This window comes from Taudactylus pleione, unplaced genomic scaffold, assembly GCF_031769625.1.
Source record: "Taudactylus pleione unplaced genomic scaffold, aTauple2 ptg000230l, whole genome shotgun sequence".
NCBI lineage: Eukaryota > Metazoa > Chordata > Amphibia > Anura > Myobatrachidae > Taudactylus > Taudactylus pleione.
The window spans coordinates 10385942-10405539 of record NW_028284632.1 but is presented as its reverse complement, the minus strand read 5'-3'; the positions used below and the strand labels follow the sequence as shown (position 1 = coordinate 10405539).

At 45.3% G+C, this 19598-nt stretch overlaps 1 protein-coding gene and 1 long non-coding RNA gene across 4 annotated transcripts in view; one reads left to right on the top strand and one right to left on the bottom strand.

Moving 5' to 3' along the window:
• Nucleotides 1-4408: 4408 nt before the first annotated feature.
• Nucleotides 4409-13321, bottom strand: LOC148516997 (ciliary microtubule-associated protein 2-like). 2 transcript variants are annotated; one of them, XM_088479375.1, is made up of 6 exons: nt 13186-13321; nt 6069-6156; nt 5417-5519; nt 5217-5339; nt 4514-4649; nt 4409-4447 (listed from the first exon to the last, which is right to left on the bottom strand). In XM_088479375.1, the coding sequence occupies exons 2-5, from the start codon at nt 6149-6151 to the stop codon at nt 4536-4538; spliced, it is 423 nt and encodes a 140-aa protein (XP_088335501.1). In that variant the 5' UTR covers nt 6152-6156; nt 13186-13321; the 3' UTR covers nt 4409-4447; nt 4514-4535. The 2 variants fall into 2 exon arrangements, 1 of the variants encoding a protein (XP_088335501.1); XR_015879348.1 differs by lacking the exons at nt 4409-4447; nt 4514-4649; nt 5217-5339 and having other exon boundaries at nt 5356-5573.
• A 166-nt stretch (nt 13322-13487) lies between these two features.
• The window catches only part of LOC148516996 (uncharacterized), a 46734-nt gene continuing 40623 nt past the window's right edge, over nt 13488-19598 (top strand). Inside the window, exon 1 of one of the 2 annotated variants that reach the window (XR_015879346.1) lies at nt 13488-13534. This is a non-coding gene — a long non-coding RNA (uncharacterized LOC148516996). Of the gene's footprint in view, nt 13535-14526; nt 14760-19598 lie in introns of those variants that run through there. The other variant, XR_015879347.1, reaches the window with a different exon arrangement.

Below are 19598 nucleotides of genomic sequence, written 5' to 3'. Positions count from 1 at the left end.
CGACACCATGGAAATCAGTAATCTCAATGCCAAGTGAATGAACACCTGGCGACCCTGGAGACAGGAACGTAACCTGGTATGTAGGGCTGAGATCTTCTCCTCTGTAAAGAAGATTCTCTGCTGCTGAGAGTCCAACAGTGCTCCCAGATGCATCATCCTCTGAGATGGCATCAGTGAGGACTTTTTCCAATCGATCAGCCGTGAGTATGCAACACCGATATTGTCAGTTGCAGATGATTGCGAAGTACCTCCGGAGACCCTGCTAGGAAAAGCAGGTTGTCCATGAAAGGTAACAGGCGAACCCCCTGTAACCGCAGGCGAGCCGCCATGACCGCCATTACCTTGGTGAACACCTGCGGAGCCGCGGAAAGAACAAACGGCAGCGGTTGAAACTGGTAATGGTGATCCAATACAGCAAATCTGAGAAACCTCTGAGGAGCCGTAGCAATGGGGATATGCAGGTAGGCATCCTGAATATTCAGGGACACCATGAAATCCCCAGGTTCCATAGCTAATATAATGGAACGTCGAGTCTCCATACTGAATCGAGGGACCCTCAGAGACATGTTGAGAGCCTTGAAGTTGAGAATAGGACGGACAGAACCATTCGGTTTTGGTACCAAAAAGAGATTGGAATAAGAACCCATCCCCCTGAGGGACGGGGGGACTGGAACTATGACCCCGTCTTGGAGCATAGAACTTACCACTTTCTGGATTTCCAGAGCCTTTGTGGAATGAAGGCCTACCTCCGGAGTGTAGGAAACAAAACTGATGGGGAGGCCTTCTGTTGAAGGAGAGGGCGTACCCGTGAGAAACCACTTCTCTGACCCAGGTGTCTGTGATAATCATCCACCAGTGCTGGGCAAACCAAAGAAGTCGGCCTCCCACCCTGGGGTTCCCCAAGGGGAGGCCCAACTCATGCTGAGAGTTTGCCCTAGGCTTGGTGACAAGGCGTCTAGCACTCCAAGGTCGCTTCTTGGACTAGGGTGTCTTCCTGGTGGCTCCTGATGGCCTGGGAAAAGACTGCACCTTCTGCTTACCTTGAGGACGATCGTCTTTTCAGCCTAAGTAGCAGTCCTAGACGGAGCCTGAGGCGATGGCAGACATGCAGACTTTGCAGCTGCCAATGTACTTACAATTTTATCCAGGTCTGGGCCGAAGAGGACCAGACCATTAAACGGCAAGCCTTCCAGGCCCTTCTTTGAATGCAGACGTGGAATCTAAGAACGTAACCACCACGATCGGCAAGCCGAAACTGCTGCTGCTGAAATCCTGGAAGTAAGCAGGCTAACATCCAACGCTGCTTCGCTAATATAAGTAGCAGAATCACGGATACTACCAGCACCGTCTGCTCCTCAGAAGCATCAGAGGAGAATGACGATTAAAAAGCATCAGCCCATTTTTCCATGGCCCAAGCCACCCAACAGACCGCCATGAGCAGTCTGGCGGATCCCCCGGCCAAAGAGTAAATGGATGTTAAGTAAATCTCTACCTTGCGGTCCGAAACGTCCTTAAATGAGGACATAGACGGCATGGGTAAGATTGCACTCTTAATCAGGCGTGTCACATGGGAATCCACCTGAGGAGGGGTGTCCCACTTAGTGAAGTAATCCTCTGCAAAGGGATAAGAATATGAGTCTCTTTTGGGGCTGAAACATTCTGCCTGGGAATTTCCACGCTTCCTCCATATGGTCCACCAGCTGACCAGAGAGGAAAAACTGACGCCTTACCTTTTAAAGTATGCGTAAGACGATGCAGTCTCAGGGAGACAGTCATCCTCCATAACCCTGCGGAAAGCTTTAATTAGCCCGGATACATAAATCCTGCACTTATACTCAACCGCTTAAGTGGGTCGTTCCGAGTCAGATTCCGGGAGCTCCCCTTCATCTGACATCATCATCGTCATAATGTGGTAACAGTGGCGCTACTAATGGTCTCTCAGCAGGCCGTAGAGCGGGCACCTGCAAAACGTCCGTTAAGTTCTGTACTGTGGCGGACCGAGGGCCTGATTCAGAGACGGATGCTCTGAAAGAGCGCTCGCTCTGGTTCAGGGCGTTTTTTTTTTTGTGCGGCCTCCAGGCAACTCGCATAGCTGTGGGTGACCACCCACAGCTATTGCGACCGGCCAGGCCATCGCGACCATCGGGGCTTGTGGTAGGGTCTTGTGGACGCAAGCCTCAGAGAGCTTCCGGCTCTAATAGAGCCGGAAGCTCTCCCACTGACATCACTGGTGATGTCAGTGGGGCCACCCACAAACGGCAGGCGTTCGCTTGGGAACGCCTCAGTTTGTGAAGCCACCCCCCCTGCCACGCCTCCAAAATGGTGCGAGCTGTCGATCAAAATTGATAGCCGCCCCGTTTTGGTGCAAGACCCGGAGCAACGGAGCGCCCGTCGCTAGCCGGGTCTCACGCGTGCGCACGTCAGAGCCGGCGCTTGCCTGCACTAACAGCGCTATCATCAACCACTCAGATGCTAAGTCTGAAGTGGGAATAGCGCTACCTGACCAAACATTAAGCTGTAGGAGAGGTAGGATGGTGGGGGACCCAGGCTCCACATTCCTACTCAGCGTTGCTGTGCATCCAAGATGGCCACCGTGCGTTCTGTAGGCGGAGCCGTGGGGAAGGATCCCAAGCACCAGCGCGCCAAGCCTCAGTAGAAAGGCAGCTGGTGCAGTGAGAGAGGGGTCTTTCCCATAGTCTAAAACCGGAAAAGCACCCTCTCTGGCAGGCCATTAACCCGCAGGATGCTGGAGCGCTTCCTTAATGCTCCAGCCCCATATCCCTGGTGGTCTAGTGGTAGCGCAGGATGAGTACCTGGCTCCACTAACTGCACCCCTCAGGTAGCCCCCAGCCCTGAGGACACTGGACTGTGCCACAGTGGGCTCCGTCTGCAGACGCCCCCTGTGCTTACCTTGTTGCTCCCTGTGCACCTGACCACAGTCCTGCTAGCTGGGACCCCCAGAAAAGCCTGCCGAGTTCCCTGGTTCAGTACCGGTGGCTCAGCGCCAGCAGGGGTGTAGGTGGGGGTAGTGGGGGCTTCCGCTGGACTGTCCCCACTAGCCGCACTTGCAGTCTTCTTAACTTCGGGGGTGTTTTTGCCAGCAGCCCCCATGCAGTGACCCGACTATGGCCGGGTACCAACTGAAACTGAGGTGCCTTGGCCTGGGGGCGGGGTTATAGGAGGGGGGCCCAGTGCATGCTGGGAGCACAAAGTTAACTGTGTGGTGCCCGATGGCCAAGCCAGGACTATAACCCAAGGTAACCCTGTGGATACCCTATGGAGCCTGCTGCATAAATATATTTTAAATAAACAAATTCAAATGTTTTCTGTATTAGTTCCCTAATCGTAAACAATTATAGACATTCCACCCATAACTGCACCAAGTGGGACAATAATAACACCAATTTGACCTACAATGTTACAAGTTTCTCCAGATAAAGTTGGCCAAATCTGGCAATTTCCACATACAATTTATTCATTTACCACCCCTGCAGTGTCTTTGATCAAGAGGTCATAAAATCTTGTGGGTGGCTGTATTTTATTGTACTGTATTGTATTGTATAGGGTGCAGTTATTCAACCTCACCTCCTGATGGTCAGATCTGCCTTATTCAGAGATGTACGCAAACCCAATGGTGTGAGATCTGTGCATGTGCAGATCTCGTTCTGAGAGATCGCTAGCAGTGCCCCCTAAGCCACAACATGAATGACAAGCTGCGGCAGTTTGGGGACTGGGTGGTCTTGAAAACAGATGTGTCGGCCCCGTTTTTGAGGCACGCCGTGGCCAGTGTCTGCGTCTTGCAACACAGGGTTACTCAGATGGCAGATGTTCCCACAGAGTGAGCCGATGCTGCACCCCTCGGATCTGCAATGCATACAGTAGGCGTCATTTTAAACTAGACGCCACCTGTGGCATAAGCATATTATTGCACAGCCGCTGCATGCAGAGTCGCAGTCTGTGCATTATCACCCATCTCTGATCAGGCCCAGAGTCTTCTGGATTTCCAAGTTGGCCACAGAACAGAGAAGATTGCTTTTTCTTATTTTTTTAAACAAGGGAATATTGTGATCATTACATGGTAGCCATAAATCACAAACAATACTTAAAGAGAAGTATACCATTTATATAATAATTGAAAATAAAAAAGTACAGGCATATACTATTGTATACCTCCTGTACCGTTCGTCATATACTGGTTCCCTAATTTCTTATATTCAGTTTTATACATGTACATACTATATGTGGTCAGCATCTTCCATTCAATGACCTCTAATGGAAGCGTTCCACTTTGTAGCATACTTACAGGTGTAGCAAAGTGTCCGTACAGGATGTGCTGTGATCTTGGCCCGGTGAATAGGTCATAAGGTCCTCTTTTACCCACAACGTGCTTCAAGGTTTCATCTATGGAGCATTTTAGGTTGTAGGTTCCTGGTCCCGGCACACATTCCTGAAATATGAGCAGTGCATTAGGAAAGCAATGACACACGGCCCCTCTCATCCCATAATCACTTACATTGCTGCTTGCTGAGCCACATTTAGTCGTTTCGCTGTCCATTATACCCTTGGAGCTGGCAGACTCTGAAGCCCTCTCTTCTATGAGTGTGTGGATTCCCTGCTTTGCCGTAAGTTCCAGGTCCTGGGGTACAATTCTGTGTGGAGGACAGAAACAGGAATCATGAACAAAATAGATCACATAGCAAACATTCATCTGCATGTGACATCATTCACACACTGCCAGGAAGGGGGTACAGAACTGATTCAGGTGTCTATTTATTAAGATGAGAAAAGTCCTTTCTCTGGTGTTTTCACCAAAGGGCTTTTCTGTGCTTTTATTACATTATTAACAGATTAGCACCAGTGAAATCAGTTTGTGAGGCTTACCCCCGCCCCTATAAATCTCTATGGAGATGGCAGCTTACTGTAATTTATTCAGATTGCGTTACACTGTACCCGACAATGGGGACATGCAAAAATGGAAATACTTTGCTTCGCCAGCGTCGGGTCAAGCTACCGTGTAAAACAGAGGGGGCGCTGCCAGGGCATGCTTATATTACTGTGACCGTTCGCCGGCAGCACTAGGCTGGGAATTGGTTAATCGGTCCCATAAATGCACAGTGTGTACCTAGAACTAGCCTACAGTTTGGCTGACCCACAATGTGTAGAGGATCATTGTGCATATTCCTAGAACTCCTCTATCACTGTTTAACATGCTCTACCTTTAATTCGTCCTTGAATCGCACATCTTTAGTGTTACACAGTCCTCGCACGCTGGCAGGTTTCTTTTCCATTAGCTCCAGAAATGACTTTATGTTGTATCGACCCGGCCCCATGTTTTGCTTCTAAAGTAATCAAGCATACAAACGTTTCAGAAAATTGATTCATGTTTCCCAGAGTGTAAATTACAGCTTCACCTCACCAGCAAACGGTTCCTCTCCCATGTTTCCTTGTACAGGACATGTGGCATCACAGTCAGCCGTTCTGTTTCTTCTGCTTTTCCATCCAGGCGTAGATGCAACTCGCTCCAGAACGAAAGGATTATAGGGATTATAGGTTCCAGGCCCTAAACGTCTTGCCTGGATTAAATCACAGTCTTTTTACAGATACAATTTATGTCCAACATTCACATTCTTACTTAAAAATAAGAAAAAACGTGAAAAATGTTTTCTTTCTCAAGAAAAACATATAGAGAAAACCAGTCTTACCCTATAAAATACAGCCCTGCAATCAACAGAGGCTTAGGTAGATGAGGGACAGAGGGGGTAAGTGGTGTCCTGTGACCTCTAAAAGGACATTATTGTTATTCGGATGTAGCCTTGAACTGTACATCTTTCATAAACTTTCTTGAATCTAAAATCAACTTCATCAACTAGATCTTATTTAATAACATGGTGCAATGAGCATGAACTGTTTCAATCCACAGCAACCAACCAGATATCACTTTACAGGACTCTAGAGACACAAATTAATTTATGTAGTTGCCATTGGCTACTGCATGTTCCCCTCCTAATATTTTATGAAATATGTTCTTTAGAGTTTCTTAGCCAGTGGTGTATCATATATGTACTCACTGTCTCTGAAGTTGCCCTCTTGCAGTAAGGTACTTGTGTGTAGGAACCAGGTTTCTTAAATTCAGGATAAACCGCAGATACATCAAATCTATGGGATAAGATAGAAAATCTAAATGTAACTATTTATGTAAAAAAATGTATTTGTTGTTCACTCATTGGTTCGTGGCTAAAAAGTGTGTAAACATTAAAGAACAGTGGGGCCTGATTCACTACGGATAACTATTGCAATCGCGGCTGCGATTACGCACACAGGTGTGCTGAAACAATATGCTAATGAATGCTATCGCAATGCCGTCGCACAGCCAACATAAAGACGCCCACTACCGCTATGTCACATCCGTAATACCTTGCAGTGCTGTGTATACATCGGGAACATCGAGTAACATCGGCCCCTCACGCACAATTACAGCAGGTATGACCTTACTCATAAATTGCTCGTTGCACGCAGTGAGTACTCAAGCTGTGTATGCCGTCGCAGTGGACAATTTATGCACGTCCATGCAACGGCGTTCAAACGGACAGGCACGCCAACGTTTCTCCAGCCACTCCTCCATCACCACCCCCAAACACCCTCCTGTCCTTCAGTCTGTGATGGCTTTGTATCGATCGCAATGCTAACTCACGTACGCGCACTGCAATGCATACGAAGTACGTACCATCGGCCGATTTGCGATCCGTAATGAATCAGGCCCAGTGACCGCAAGCCATGACTGATTCTACATAAGTAACTAATTGCTTCCTGACCATATGATAGAGGTTCCCAAACTCCGCCATACAGTCCATGTTTTAAGGATATCCATGCTTGAGCACAGGTGATCTACCGTATATACTCGAGTATAAGCCGAGTTTTTCAGCACAAAAAATGTGCTGAAAAAGTACCCCCTCGGCTTATACCAGAGTCAAGTGTAGCGCTGACCGGATGGAGTTCGGTCAGCGCTACACACTGCCAAACACACAGCCGCCGGAGCCGGCTGCTGCGTGTTTGGTGTAATCAGCAGCGGCTGAGAGTCTGTCAGACTCTCAGCGGCTGCTGCTGCTCCCACTGCGGGAGCCATCTTCCGGCTCCCGCAGGACTGTATAAATCACCGGGACTCTTGGAAATGGTTGCACCAGTTGTTTAGCAGATTAGAACTTAGATGCTGATTAAGTACCGCCGTGTGTAAAGTGGAATCCAGTTCCGACTTATATATTAAAGTAGGGTCATATGTTAATTTTTCATATACTGCAGTGTCCAAAAGTTGATTATCTAATTCCTGTTTGTACTGGAGAATATTTTGAATATTCAGGATTGAGGATGTTCATGGACACCATTGTTAATACACCGCTATTTAAGGTAAGCTTCCTTATTTGTCACACTTTTGCACCCTGATGACAAGACCGCCCAGGTCTTGAAACGTTGGCGAATAAAGTCACTTTTCTTCATTTATAAAGACCGTGGAGTGCCGCCTGTAGCTGTTTTCTGACAGACATCGCATTTTTACATACATACACATATATATATATATATATATATATATATATATATATATACACACTGTACAAAAAAAATAGGCAGCACTCGGAGACTGGATAAGACTCGTGAAACCCTCAGCGAGGGACTTTTAATCAATCATAGGTCGACGTTTCGGGGTCTTGCACCCCTTCCTCAGGACAGCAGAATAACACAATTCAAACAAACAGACATATTTATATCATAACTACTCACCACTAAACAGGCACCATGCACACCTGAGCTCCGTCCAGCAGCCGCACTTCCGGTCGCGGCAAGTCCGCAAAAACCGGAAGTGACAATTAGATATCAGGTCTAAAAAATTTGAGAGGAGAGGGTATCCGGTGGAAGAATTGATTAAGGCTAGACAAAAAGCATTGTCTGAGTAGGGAAGAGTTATTGAGAATTGATCCTAAGGACAAAAAGCTAAATCAGCTACCATGGGTCCATGAATACGATGTTAAGAGCAAATATACCAACAAAAGAGCTAAGAAGTTATGGCCCATTATTACATCTGATCCAGAGCTAAAGTGTTTGCACAATACTAAACTATTACCTAGCTATACCAGAGGGAGAAATATCAAAGATCTGGTGGTTAAAACTGATGTGACAAATTTTTTAAAACCTATGCCTAAGCCCAATTTCTTGACACGTAAAGATGGATGTTTTAAGTGCCTAGGGTGCACGACGTGTTCATATCTTGAGACCGGGGATACCATACTCCATCCATACTCGGGGAAAAGATATAAAATTAAGTGGCCTTTGACATGTACCTCTAGATTCATCATCTATGTTATTATATGCCCATGTGGCCTATATTACATAGGCAAAACTGAATGCCAATTTAAAATCAGAATGGCTCAACATAGATCGGCAATTAGAACAGCTATCTCCACTAATGGTAGTGAACAACCGGTAGCACGCCACTTTGCGCATAACAAACACAGTATAGCGACCCTCAGATATAAGATTATTGACCATGTACCCTTGTCACTAAGGGGTGGTGATAGAGGAAGGAAACTCCTGCAATTGGAGACACAGTGGATCTGTAGATTGGATACTCTTTTTCCTCGAGGGTTAAATGACTCTTTGGGTCTTATTAATTTCTTATAAATTTGTGTAATTTTGGATGGCTTTATATGCCAATGTTGTGGATCTTCTATGACATGAATATGTTCATTAAGGATTGTATATGCATTTAAATTTGGTAGTAGTGGTGTTTTTTTGCCCACTAGATGGCTCCATTTCTCCATTATGTAGTATTGATTTTTTACTTGTCATATTGATGACAATAAGAGGCAATGTCATTAGTGGCAAAATGTTTTTTATAGTGTTACTAATGCATTTTTTATCTTTAGTTATATGTCCACGTTAGAATATGTGTATTTTATTTGAGTATTTATATGTATGTGTATTCACTTTACACTTTTTGTAAGTATCACTTTTTATACACAACAAAGTTTGTATAATCCTTTCTGTGCATGATATTTGTACGCAGATCTTATGTTTTTTACACAGTGTACATGTGCTGAGATATATACACTTTATGGATCTATTGCATTATGATAATGACTAAGTTTGTTCACGATCGCACTGTGTATGTTATTGCAGGTTGCCATGGCGCTGGGTCCCGCCCGGGTGACGTCACTTCCGGTTTTTGCGGACTTGCCGCGACCGGAAGTGCGGCTGCTGGACGGAGCTCAGGTGTGCATGGCGCCTGTTTAGTGGTGAGTAGTTATGATATAAATATGTCTGTTTGTTTGTATTGTGTTATTCTGCTGTCCTGAGGAAGGGGTGCAAGACTCCGAAAGGTCGACCTATGATTGATTAAAAGTCCCTCGGCTGAGGGTTTCACGAGTCTTATCCAGTCTCCGAGTGCTGCCTATTTTTTTGTACAGTGTGTATTGGGGGTGCTGTCCTCCTAATAAGGAAGGCACCGGAGCAAGGTGTGGGCTGTTTGTCCAAGTTACACTGCGTGAAGGAGTGCCGGAGTTGTTGCTTATATATATCTATACACACACACACACACACACACACACGTATAATACGAGGGCAAATAGCACCCTGCCCTCCAGGAGGGCAAAAAGCGCCCTGCCCTCACAGCCTGCGGGTGCCGTCTTCACCCGCGGGACGCAGTGTCCCGCAGGGGGAGAAATGTGCGGTGACCCAGTCACCGCCGGAGAATAGACGCCGGGTAGCATCTATTCTCCCTCTCTGCAGCGCTTGGGGGCTGCCCGGCGTGTCCGTAAGTGCCGGGCACGCCCCCAAGTATGACGAAAAGGGGACGCGTCTTATACACACACCCCCTTTTTGGGCGCGCGCACAACGTTGCCCTCTCTAGCTCCGGCACCCTGCCTGCCGCCGGAGCTAGAGTGAACACTAGGACACTAATATATATATATATATACACACCCACACAGGACACTATAGAATTATATATATTTCTGCTGGTGCCTACCTGGTGCTGCAGTACTGTACAATAATATTGGGCAGTTTGCTGCTGGGCGCTGGCAGCCTGGCTCAGTGCTGCATTACATCTGCTGCCTGGTCTGAAGTCTGAGGCTGACGGCGCAGGGGCTAGAGACAGAGCAAAGGCTCCGTCAGCCATTTTTTTTTTTTTAACTCCATCAAGCATCCAGCTGCCTGATCGCATTGAGGGGGATCAGATATTGAAGGGCGGGCTGAGTGTGAACTGACCTGGCGTCCCGGCAGCCCAATCCACCCCCATCCACCCCCGGAATCAGTCCAGGAGGGGCGCATACATAGCACCAGGACTCAGGGAACATTGAAGACTGGAGGCGGAGCAGCAGACTGGGCCGGCCAATGACATCGCCGGCACAGGACCCAGGCAGCTGCCGCAGCCTCTAGCATTGTGAGCCATATTCAAGTAGAGGTGTAGTTTTCACCTGTCCGACTGTTCGCTTCATTCGCCTGTTTCAGAGGCGAATTTATTCCATGCTCGTCCCCGCTTTTCGCCTAATTCAATTGCAAGACAGGCGAAAACGGAAATAGGCGACTGCGGAACAGGCGAAAAATACTGAAAGAATTGGGGAAATGAGTCTGTACCCCAGAAAAAGATATATTAACCTAGGGAATCAATATAAATGTGTACTAATAGCCCTAATAAGACTATTTTGTGTACTTAAGTTGTGTAAATTGCTTGCTATTAGCGTCTTTGTAAAAGTGGTGAAGAATGGCATAAAGCTGTATTTTTTGGTGAAATTAAGTAAACCAGTCAAATTTGGGGTGCTTGAAAAGGGTGCTAGCATGTTTTTATGTCTCTAAAGTGAACTTTTAAAAAACGTGAAAAATCCACCTGCTGCATGCACCTGCAATCCCAAAAACCCCTGACCCATACTTGGGGACCCCCAAGAAGTCTATTTCGATACTTTTAATGTTTATCCCCCCACTTTTTAAATTCTCACCCCAAAAATGACATGTCTTTTTTGGGGTGTTCTTAGGTTTTTGTTTCTGTTTTTTTTGCAGATTTGTCCTTTGGTGGGCTGTCCCAAGGGGTCAGAGTTTTTTCACCACGTTTACACCCCAAAATAAAGATTTTGCATTTCTTTTCACCAGCTATTGATTGGAGAATCATTTTTGGAGAATTGTTTCCACTTAGGCGAAATTGTCCTGGAATTGAATTTGGCGAATTTTTTTTTAGGCAAATTTTTCACAAAAAAACAAGTGAATATGGCTTTTCGCCTCTAATTGAATTCCCCTCTATGTGTGTCTGTTTAGTTTGTCTTCTCCGCGGTTGGGTGGGAGGGAGCGGGTGTAATGGGCGCCGCCACTGGGATTCACCGGGTCTCAGCCTGCAATAGTGGCTTCTAAGAGAGGGAAGGCAATGCCCTCTCTCCAAGACAGCCTCAGCGGGCCGCCCATCAGGTCCCGACGCTCTTAGGCAGCTGCCTAAAGCTGCCTAATGGAAGCGCCGGCCCTGGAAGTGTCAGCTTATAAAACCTGCCACTACGTAAATAAAGCCCCTATAGTGCGAAGTTAGACTTCAGCTGGAGACTATGGTGTATCCCTTCATGAGTGTTGGTGCAGTATTATATACATCAATTACCAGACCATATTTCAGTTTTTCGGTTATTCCAAAAAAAAATATTTTTTAAAATGCTTTTTGTGCCCTGTTGTATGACACCTGACAGGAAGATCTCAACAGAAGGACAGCACTAGAGCATTTCATGGTAAAAAAATATTTTTCTAAGTTGGTTTAATTTCACTTTATTTTTCTATAAACATTTAGTTCTAATTTTAAGTTGCATAACATATCTGCAACTGCACGTTTAAATGTATTAACATGGGTGGGAGCTTTCATACTGCTAATCCTGCCACTAGCTAAAATACACTATAGGATTTGACGGCAGATAGGAACCACTTGGCCCATCTAGTCTGCCCATTTTATTTTGGTAAAAGAACCGTATATGATGCTTTAGAAACATAGACTCTAGGGAAATAGTGCACATTTATCAACAACATAAAAAATTATATTTCCATTTAAAATTCGATTCGCTGTTTACCAAACATGAAACTGGCATTTCACCTAAAAATTTTCAAAGTGTCTTTTCAAGGTCATCAAGGCAAATTTACATTATTATTGGTAGAGTTCAGTATAAATGGACTTTGTCATTGTGTAATGTCAAAATGCCAAACTATTGGTACAGTGTGGAGGGTCAAAGAGCCTGATTCATTACGGATTGCACAGCGAAAATATGCTAATGTTTGCAATCTCAGTGCCATCGCAGCCTAAAATAAGGATGACCACTTCTCCTTACTCACATCCATAATACTTTGCAAATCTGCATAATCATCGGTAGCAACGAGTACCATCAGACCCTCACGCACACTTGCACAAGGTCAGAATTTGCTAACCTCATCGCACGCAGTGAGATCCCAAGCTGCATATGCCATCGAAGTGGCATTTATGCACGCCACTGTAATGGCGTTCAAATGCACTGGCATGTCTGAGTTTTGCCGACCACCCCCCCAATCACCACTCCCAAACACTCACTCTGTTATAGGCCTGTGTAGTCACTGCGATCGCAGTCCGATCGCAGTGACATTTGCGCACTGCAATGCAAACGCAACAATCGGCCGTCTTCGTGCATAATCGCAGTTGCGATCAGTAACGAATCAGGCCCAAAGTGCAAATAGGGGTGTGTTTACTTAATACAGAGTATTATCCTTTATTTCTTGCGCTGCTTATACATGAATGACTTACACCAATATTGTACCGTGTAAACCTTTTTTTTATCAGGAGACATCTGGGCATTATAGAACAGTTCTCTACTTGAAAGCAACTTCTATTACTATAATTGATGCTGCTATTATTCTAGTGCCATTTCAATTATAATCTATGTGATTCCCACTGTTGTCACATTCTCATTATTGCATATATTTTGCCACATTTTGGACTCAATTACTAAACATTATTTGTCCATATTATCTATTGTAGGCATTATTATTCTTTATAAATGATTGTCTATCTCCCCTTTAAAATACCTTGGGCTCATTTCAGCCATCTACTTAACGCAGGGGTGTATCTAGGGGTCCGAGCACCCCTGGCAAAGTAAAGGACCTGCGCCCCCCCTCCCACTCCCCTCCTTTTTATAGGAATAATTATACTTTCTGGAAGACTGCTGGGCCCTGTCACTGGTAAGCGGGCTGCTGGGCTCCCTGGCTGGTGCTGGCTGCTGGGCTCCCTGGCTGGCAGGTTGCTTGTCTAACCAGATGCAGCATGCAGACTCAGCATAGGGAAGTAGAATCCATGTGCAGGTGGAACGCATAATTCCTTTCTACTTCCCTTCCTGTGTACACACAGCACAAGTCCACTCACCACTATACAGGCAATCATTTGTCCAGTAGCCTGTCATTTAAAGTTTGTCCCACCCCCACCATTGGACCTTATCCAATCAGCGTGGGGTGTAGTGGACGGGTGACAGAGAGGACAGAGACAGAGACAACTTCAAGTACTGTATGTAATTTATGTGTTTAACACTTTGCTGCCAGCCAATTTTATGCGTTGGGGAGGAGGATTTGTGCTATAGAAGCTGCTGCCTGTGACTAAGAGCAGACGCTGCCTCTTGCCTGTCTGCTCTAAATCAGTGATCCCCGCAGCAGCAGTACACACACGATACACAGAGCAGTCAGGGAGGAGGGAGGACGGGCTTAGGCTGCTCAGCTCCAGGACAGCGTGTCCTGTCATGCTGCAGCTACATTGTTTCACATACATGATAGAAGAACTAACCAGCCAGCTGCTGTGTGTGTGTGATAGCGCTGGATGTAGATACGCCCCTGACTTAACGATACATTAAAGAAAGTTAGGCTGTAACATTATAGACCTTCTCATACACCAAGGTGTGCTGTTATGTCTCTGTTTGCTTTAGTTTCCCACTGTCCCAAAAGCATTATATTCCCGCAGCCTGTGCGTCCTGGGCTGGACATTTGTACCTGGCCTCCTGGCTGCCGAAGGGAGCTCCACTAAACTTCTTCTTCTCCGCCATACCTGCGCCTGGTCACCATAACAACGGAGACGCCTGTCTCCTTCCCTGCTACTACCGCATCACGTGATGACACTCACTAGCCAATCAGAGCACTGGCACAGTGGTGTGACGTCAGATGCCATGCAGCGTCCTGTGTGTGTTAGCGCCTGTCTCCTCATAACCTGCAGATGATGTCTCCTCCTGCCCTGGCTAGTGGCTACCTGTCAGTGCATTTTACTGTGATTGCTCTACAGAGAATATGAACTGCTTTATGTACCTTCCCACAAATACTGAGCCGGCCCTAGGCATACTAAGCAAATGCCTAGGGCGACTGAAACGCCTTGGGGCGGGGAGGCATTCCAGGGCTCTGATGCTGCCCCCACACCCTTCGCGACGCTGCCTCACCCCCTCCCCTCCCGTTGCAGCTCCGATCGGGCACTACAGTACGGTAGTCAGCCAGTCAGGTGACTGACTGTGAGCCAGGTCAGAAGAATGAGCGTCTGCATAGAAGCTCATTCTGGCTATTGGCTGCAGTAGGAGAGAAGATGGCCGCGGAGGGTATGCTGCGCATGCCCAGTCACGGCCACTCTTCCCATGTGCCTTTGCGGAGCAGAGCCATGTGTGACCTCACGGCTCTGCTCCCAGACTAACCGCCGGCGCTCCACCCGCATTGCCCAGCGCCCAGCCTTTGCCCAGCAGCATTACCTGCATCAAAAAGTAAGTGTAACCTGCGTAGGCAGGCAATGTTGGCAGAGAGGGGGGCTGAGCTGTCATATATATATATATATATATATATATATCCCCCAAAAAAACAACAATGTCATAGATATGTGTGTGTGTATTTATATCTATCTATATATAGATAGATATACACACACACAAACAAACATATCTATGATATCTTTGTTTTTTTGGGGATATATATAGATATATATCTATAGATATTTATAATATATATATATGTTGACAATGGATCAGCGGCACTCAGGAGTCTTTAAAAGTTAGTGAAGAAAAGGTGTCTTTATTTCGACGTTTCGGGGGTTAAGTGACCCCGTCTTTAGGAACCTGTGTGTGTTCCTGAAGACGGGGTCACTTGACCCCGAAACGTCGAAATAAAGACACCTTTTCTTCACTAACTTTTAAAGACTCCTGAGTGCCGCTGATCCATTGTCGACTTCATTGAGGGGAGTGATCTCTACCCTCTGAGGGCACCTGGAGCAAGGTATATACCCTGACTAGGGTTTGCAGAGTGCCGGGCCATTTGCATATTATATATATATATCTATATATATATATAATGTATCTCAAATAGATATATCTCAAATAGATATATATATATATATATATATATATAGATAGAGATCTCTCTCTCATCTATCTCAAATGAAGTAATTGCAGCACTCTGTGGACTTCAAGGAAATAACCACGGCACAAGGCATAGGGCCGTATTCAATCACCCGATTTTTCGGCGATATTATCGCCATCATGTAAAAATGGAGAAAACTTTCCTTCATTTTTAAAAAGGTGGAAAATGGGCAAAATCCCTATTTTTGTGTAAAAATGTGGGGATTTCTTACAGAGCCCTTTGGACAGCCCCCCCAATGATACTTTGGCAAAACATTTTTACATAAATTGCGTGCTTTGGCGAAAAATGACAGCTGAAATTTATTTATTTTTTGTGAAAAATGCATTTAATGTATTGGGACTGGTATTTTGAAGGGACATAAAGATGCGCCAAGTGTTTTAAACATCGTACGTTGCCGGCACAGGTGGTTTTTTAGTGGTTTTAAAGAACCACCTGCGCCAGCCACGTGCGATGTTTAAAACACTTGGCGCAGCCTTATGGCCCTCCGAAATACCAGACCCGATACGTTAAACACATTTTTTACGGGGAAAAAAAATTTAGACTGAAATTTCAGCGCCTGATTTTTGACAAAGTACGCAATTTACGAAATATGTTTTCGCTAAATTATCATTAGGGGGGCTGTCCAAAGGGTTCTGTAAGAAATCCCCACATTTTTACCCAAAAATAGGGATTTTGTAAATTTTTTCGCCTGCCCTAGGCTGGAGAAAAGGTTTCTCCAGTTTTTAGGTGAAAAATGTCAGTTTTTCGCAGTTTTTCACAAATCGGCCGATTCGCAAACGAAGGCGAAAACGGCCGATTTCGCCTCTGATTGAATACGGCGCTTAATGTTCGTAAAATGATGCATTGTGCTGTGGTCATTTCCTTGAAGTTCATGGAGTGCTGCGCTTCTCTGCGTTTGCGGTCAGCTTTGGTCTCTGGATGTGCACCCTTGCCGTTTATATTTTGTGGCGCCGACCTCTGTCCGTATAGTATATACATACATACAATACTGCGCACCGGCACTCCCACTATCCGTGTCATAGGGCAAGAAGCCCAATACTTGCTCTGGTGCCCTCCAAGGAGGACAGCACCCCCAAAATGTAATAGTAACAAAAGTCAGGCGGCACTCAGAGTCTCAGTAAATCCAATACCCTCACCAGAGGGATTTAATGGTCAATGGTCGACGTTTCGAGGTGATCCACCCCTTCCTCAGGACAACATAACAGTGAAACACATACAACAAGGCATATAAACACATAAAACAATATGCACTTACCCCACTGTACAACCATGCAACCATGGATTTACTGAGACTCTGAGTGCCACCTGACTTTTGTTACTAATATATATATATATATATATATATATATATATATATATATATTGTATATTTATATATGTAAATGTGTGTATATATAAAAGATAGCGAGAGCTATAATGACAAACAGCGGTAATCTTTGATTATAACTGTTTTCTCTAGAAAAGATGGCATAACCCCTTTAGCAAGCGCTAAAGGGGTTATACTTCATTGATAAATAGGGGCCTTAGATTGGTGGTGGGATTATTTGATAGGGAGACCAGTCAAAATTTTGCCTAGGGCCAGCTCTATTGTGCAGCCTTAGAAAGTTTACCTTATGTACATATGCTTAGTCTGGGAGCCTCTGTCTGGTCTTTCCTACTGTTAGAATTGCTAGATTACATGTGACAGAGCTAACAGCATCTGACATCTCCTGAGACAGATCTCCCTTGCAGCAGCAATGTCTGTAATAAATCCCTGCTGACAAAAAGTGCTAAAACTCATGGGATAGATGCCTAGTATCGTGTAGAAAGCCCTCTAGACTGGTGAAGTGCAGCAACTCGACATGACATCGATTTCACAAGTGGACGGAAGACTTCTGGAGAGATGTGACCCATGCTGTCTGGATAGCTTCCCACAACTCCCTGATATTTGTAGATGCAGGAATGAACCTCTCCACCACGTCCCATAAATGCTAGATTTGATTTCATGTTGGGAGAACATGGTGGCCACACCATTTGTCAAATCTCTCCAGAATGCTCCTCGAACCAATACTAGACGACTTGGGACCGATGACACGGTGCATTATCCTGCTGGAATATTCCATCATTGTGGGGGTGCATGAAATCCATGAAGGGCTGCAGATGGTCATAAAGCTATGCAACGTAGAGGTTAACGGTCAGTGACATTTTCAGGTGGCCCCAACCCATGCTAGATGAACACACCCCACATCATTATGAAACCACCACCAACCTAGACGGTACCTTGTTGACAACTGGGGTCCATGGCCTCATGTTGTTTGCGCCATATCTGAACCCTACTATCAGCCCGAAACAACTGGAACCGTGACTCACCGGACCACGCCACATGTTGCCAGTACTCCAGTGTCAAATTAGCTACAGTCAGGTGGATAAATATTGGGACATTGACAGAATTTTCATATTTTGGCCTCTATTCACCACCACAATGGCTTTGAAATGAAACAAACAAGATGTGCTTTAACTGCAGACTTTCAGATTTAATTTGAGGGTAATTACATCCAAATCATGTGAACGGTGTAGGCATTACAACGGTTTCTATATGTGCCTCCCACTTTTTAAGGGGCCAAAAGTAATGGGACTATCAACTCAAAAGCTATTTCATAGACAGGTGTGGGCTATTCCCTCATTATTTCATTATCAATTAAGGTCTGGAGTTGATTCTAGATGTGACACTTGCATTTGGAATCAGTTGCTGTGGACTCTCAATATGAGATCCAAAGAGCTGTCACTATCAGTGAAGCAAGCCATCATTAGGCTGAAAAATCAAAACAAACCCATCAGAGAGATAGCAAAAACATTAGGTGTGGCCAAATCAACTGTTTAGAACATTCTTAAAAAGAAAGAACGCACCGGAGAGCTCAGCAACACCAAAAGACCCGGAAGACCACGGAAAACAACTGTGGTGGATGACAAAATAATTATTTCCCTGGTGAAGAAAAACCCCTTCACAACAGTTAGCCAAATCAAGAACACTCTCCAGGAGGTAGGTGTATATGTGTCAAAGTCAACAATCAAGAAAAGACTTCACAAGTGTGAATATAGAGGGTTCACCACAAGATGTAAACCATTGGTGAGCCACAAAAACAGGAAGACCAGATTAGAGTTTGCCAAACAACATCTAAAAAAGCCATTACAGTTCTGGAACAACATCCTATGGACAGATGAGACAAAGATCAACTTGTACCAGAGTGATGGGAAGAGAAGAGTATGGAGAAGGAAAGGAACTGCTCATGATCCAAAACATACCACCTCATCAGTGAAGCATGGTGGTGGTAGTGTCATGGCGTGGGCATGTATGGCTGCCAATGGAACTGGTTCCCTTGTATTTATTGATGATGTGACTGCTGCCAAAAGCAGCAGAATGAATTCTGAAGTGTTTCGGGCATTATTATATGCTCATATTCAGTCAAATGCTTCAGAACTCATTGGACGTCTCTTCACAGTGCAGATGGACAATGACCCGAAGCATACTGCAAAAGCAACCAAAGAGTTTTTTAAGGCTAAAAAGTGGAATGTTATGCAATGGCCAAGTCAATCCCCTGACCTGAATCCGATTGAGCATGCATTTCACTTGATGAAGACAAAACTGAAGGTAAAATGCCCCAAGAACAAGCAGGAACTGAAGACATTTGCAGTAGAGGCCTGACAGACCATCACCAGGGATGAAACCCATCGTCTGGTGATGTCTATGCGTTCCAGACTTCAGGCAGTAATTGCCTGCAAAGGATTTGCAACAAAGTATTAAAAGTGAAAGTTAGATTTAGGATTGTTTAGTTTGTCCCATTACTTTTGTCCCCTTAAAAAGTGGGAGGCACATATAGAACCGTTGTAATTCCTACACCATTCACCTGATTTGGATGTAATTACCCTCAAATTAAATCTGAAAGTCTGCAGTTAAAGCACATCTTGTTTGTTTCATTTCAAAGCCATTGTGGTGGTGAATAGAGGCCAAAATATGAAAATTCTGTCAATGTCCCAATATTTATTCACCTGACTGTACGTCAAGAGCCCAGGTGAGGCGCTGTGTCTGGTGTCGTAGTGTTAATGGGCACTCTGGTGGGTCTTTTGCTGCCATATCTCACAGATGCTAAAGATCGCTGCATTGACCTTCTGCATTTGCGTGTCTTCTGCCAGGGGTGGATTGGCTGTTGGAG

Excerpts from the sequence above, each read along its gene's own strand:
- LOC148516997 (XM_088479375.1), bottom strand. The coding sequence starts at position 6,151 with ATGTATCTGCGGTTTATCCTGAATTTAAGAAACCTGGTTCCTACACAC. Across the intron at positions 5,340-5,416 it reads GGGAGAGGAACCGTTTGCTG|AAGCAAAACATGGGGCCGGG; the intron begins GTGAGGTGAAGC and ends TGATTACTTTAG. Across the intron at positions 4,650-5,216 it reads GATTCAAGGACGAATTAAAG|AATTGTACCCCAGGACCTGG; the intron begins GTAGAGCATGTT and ends TCCTCCACACAG.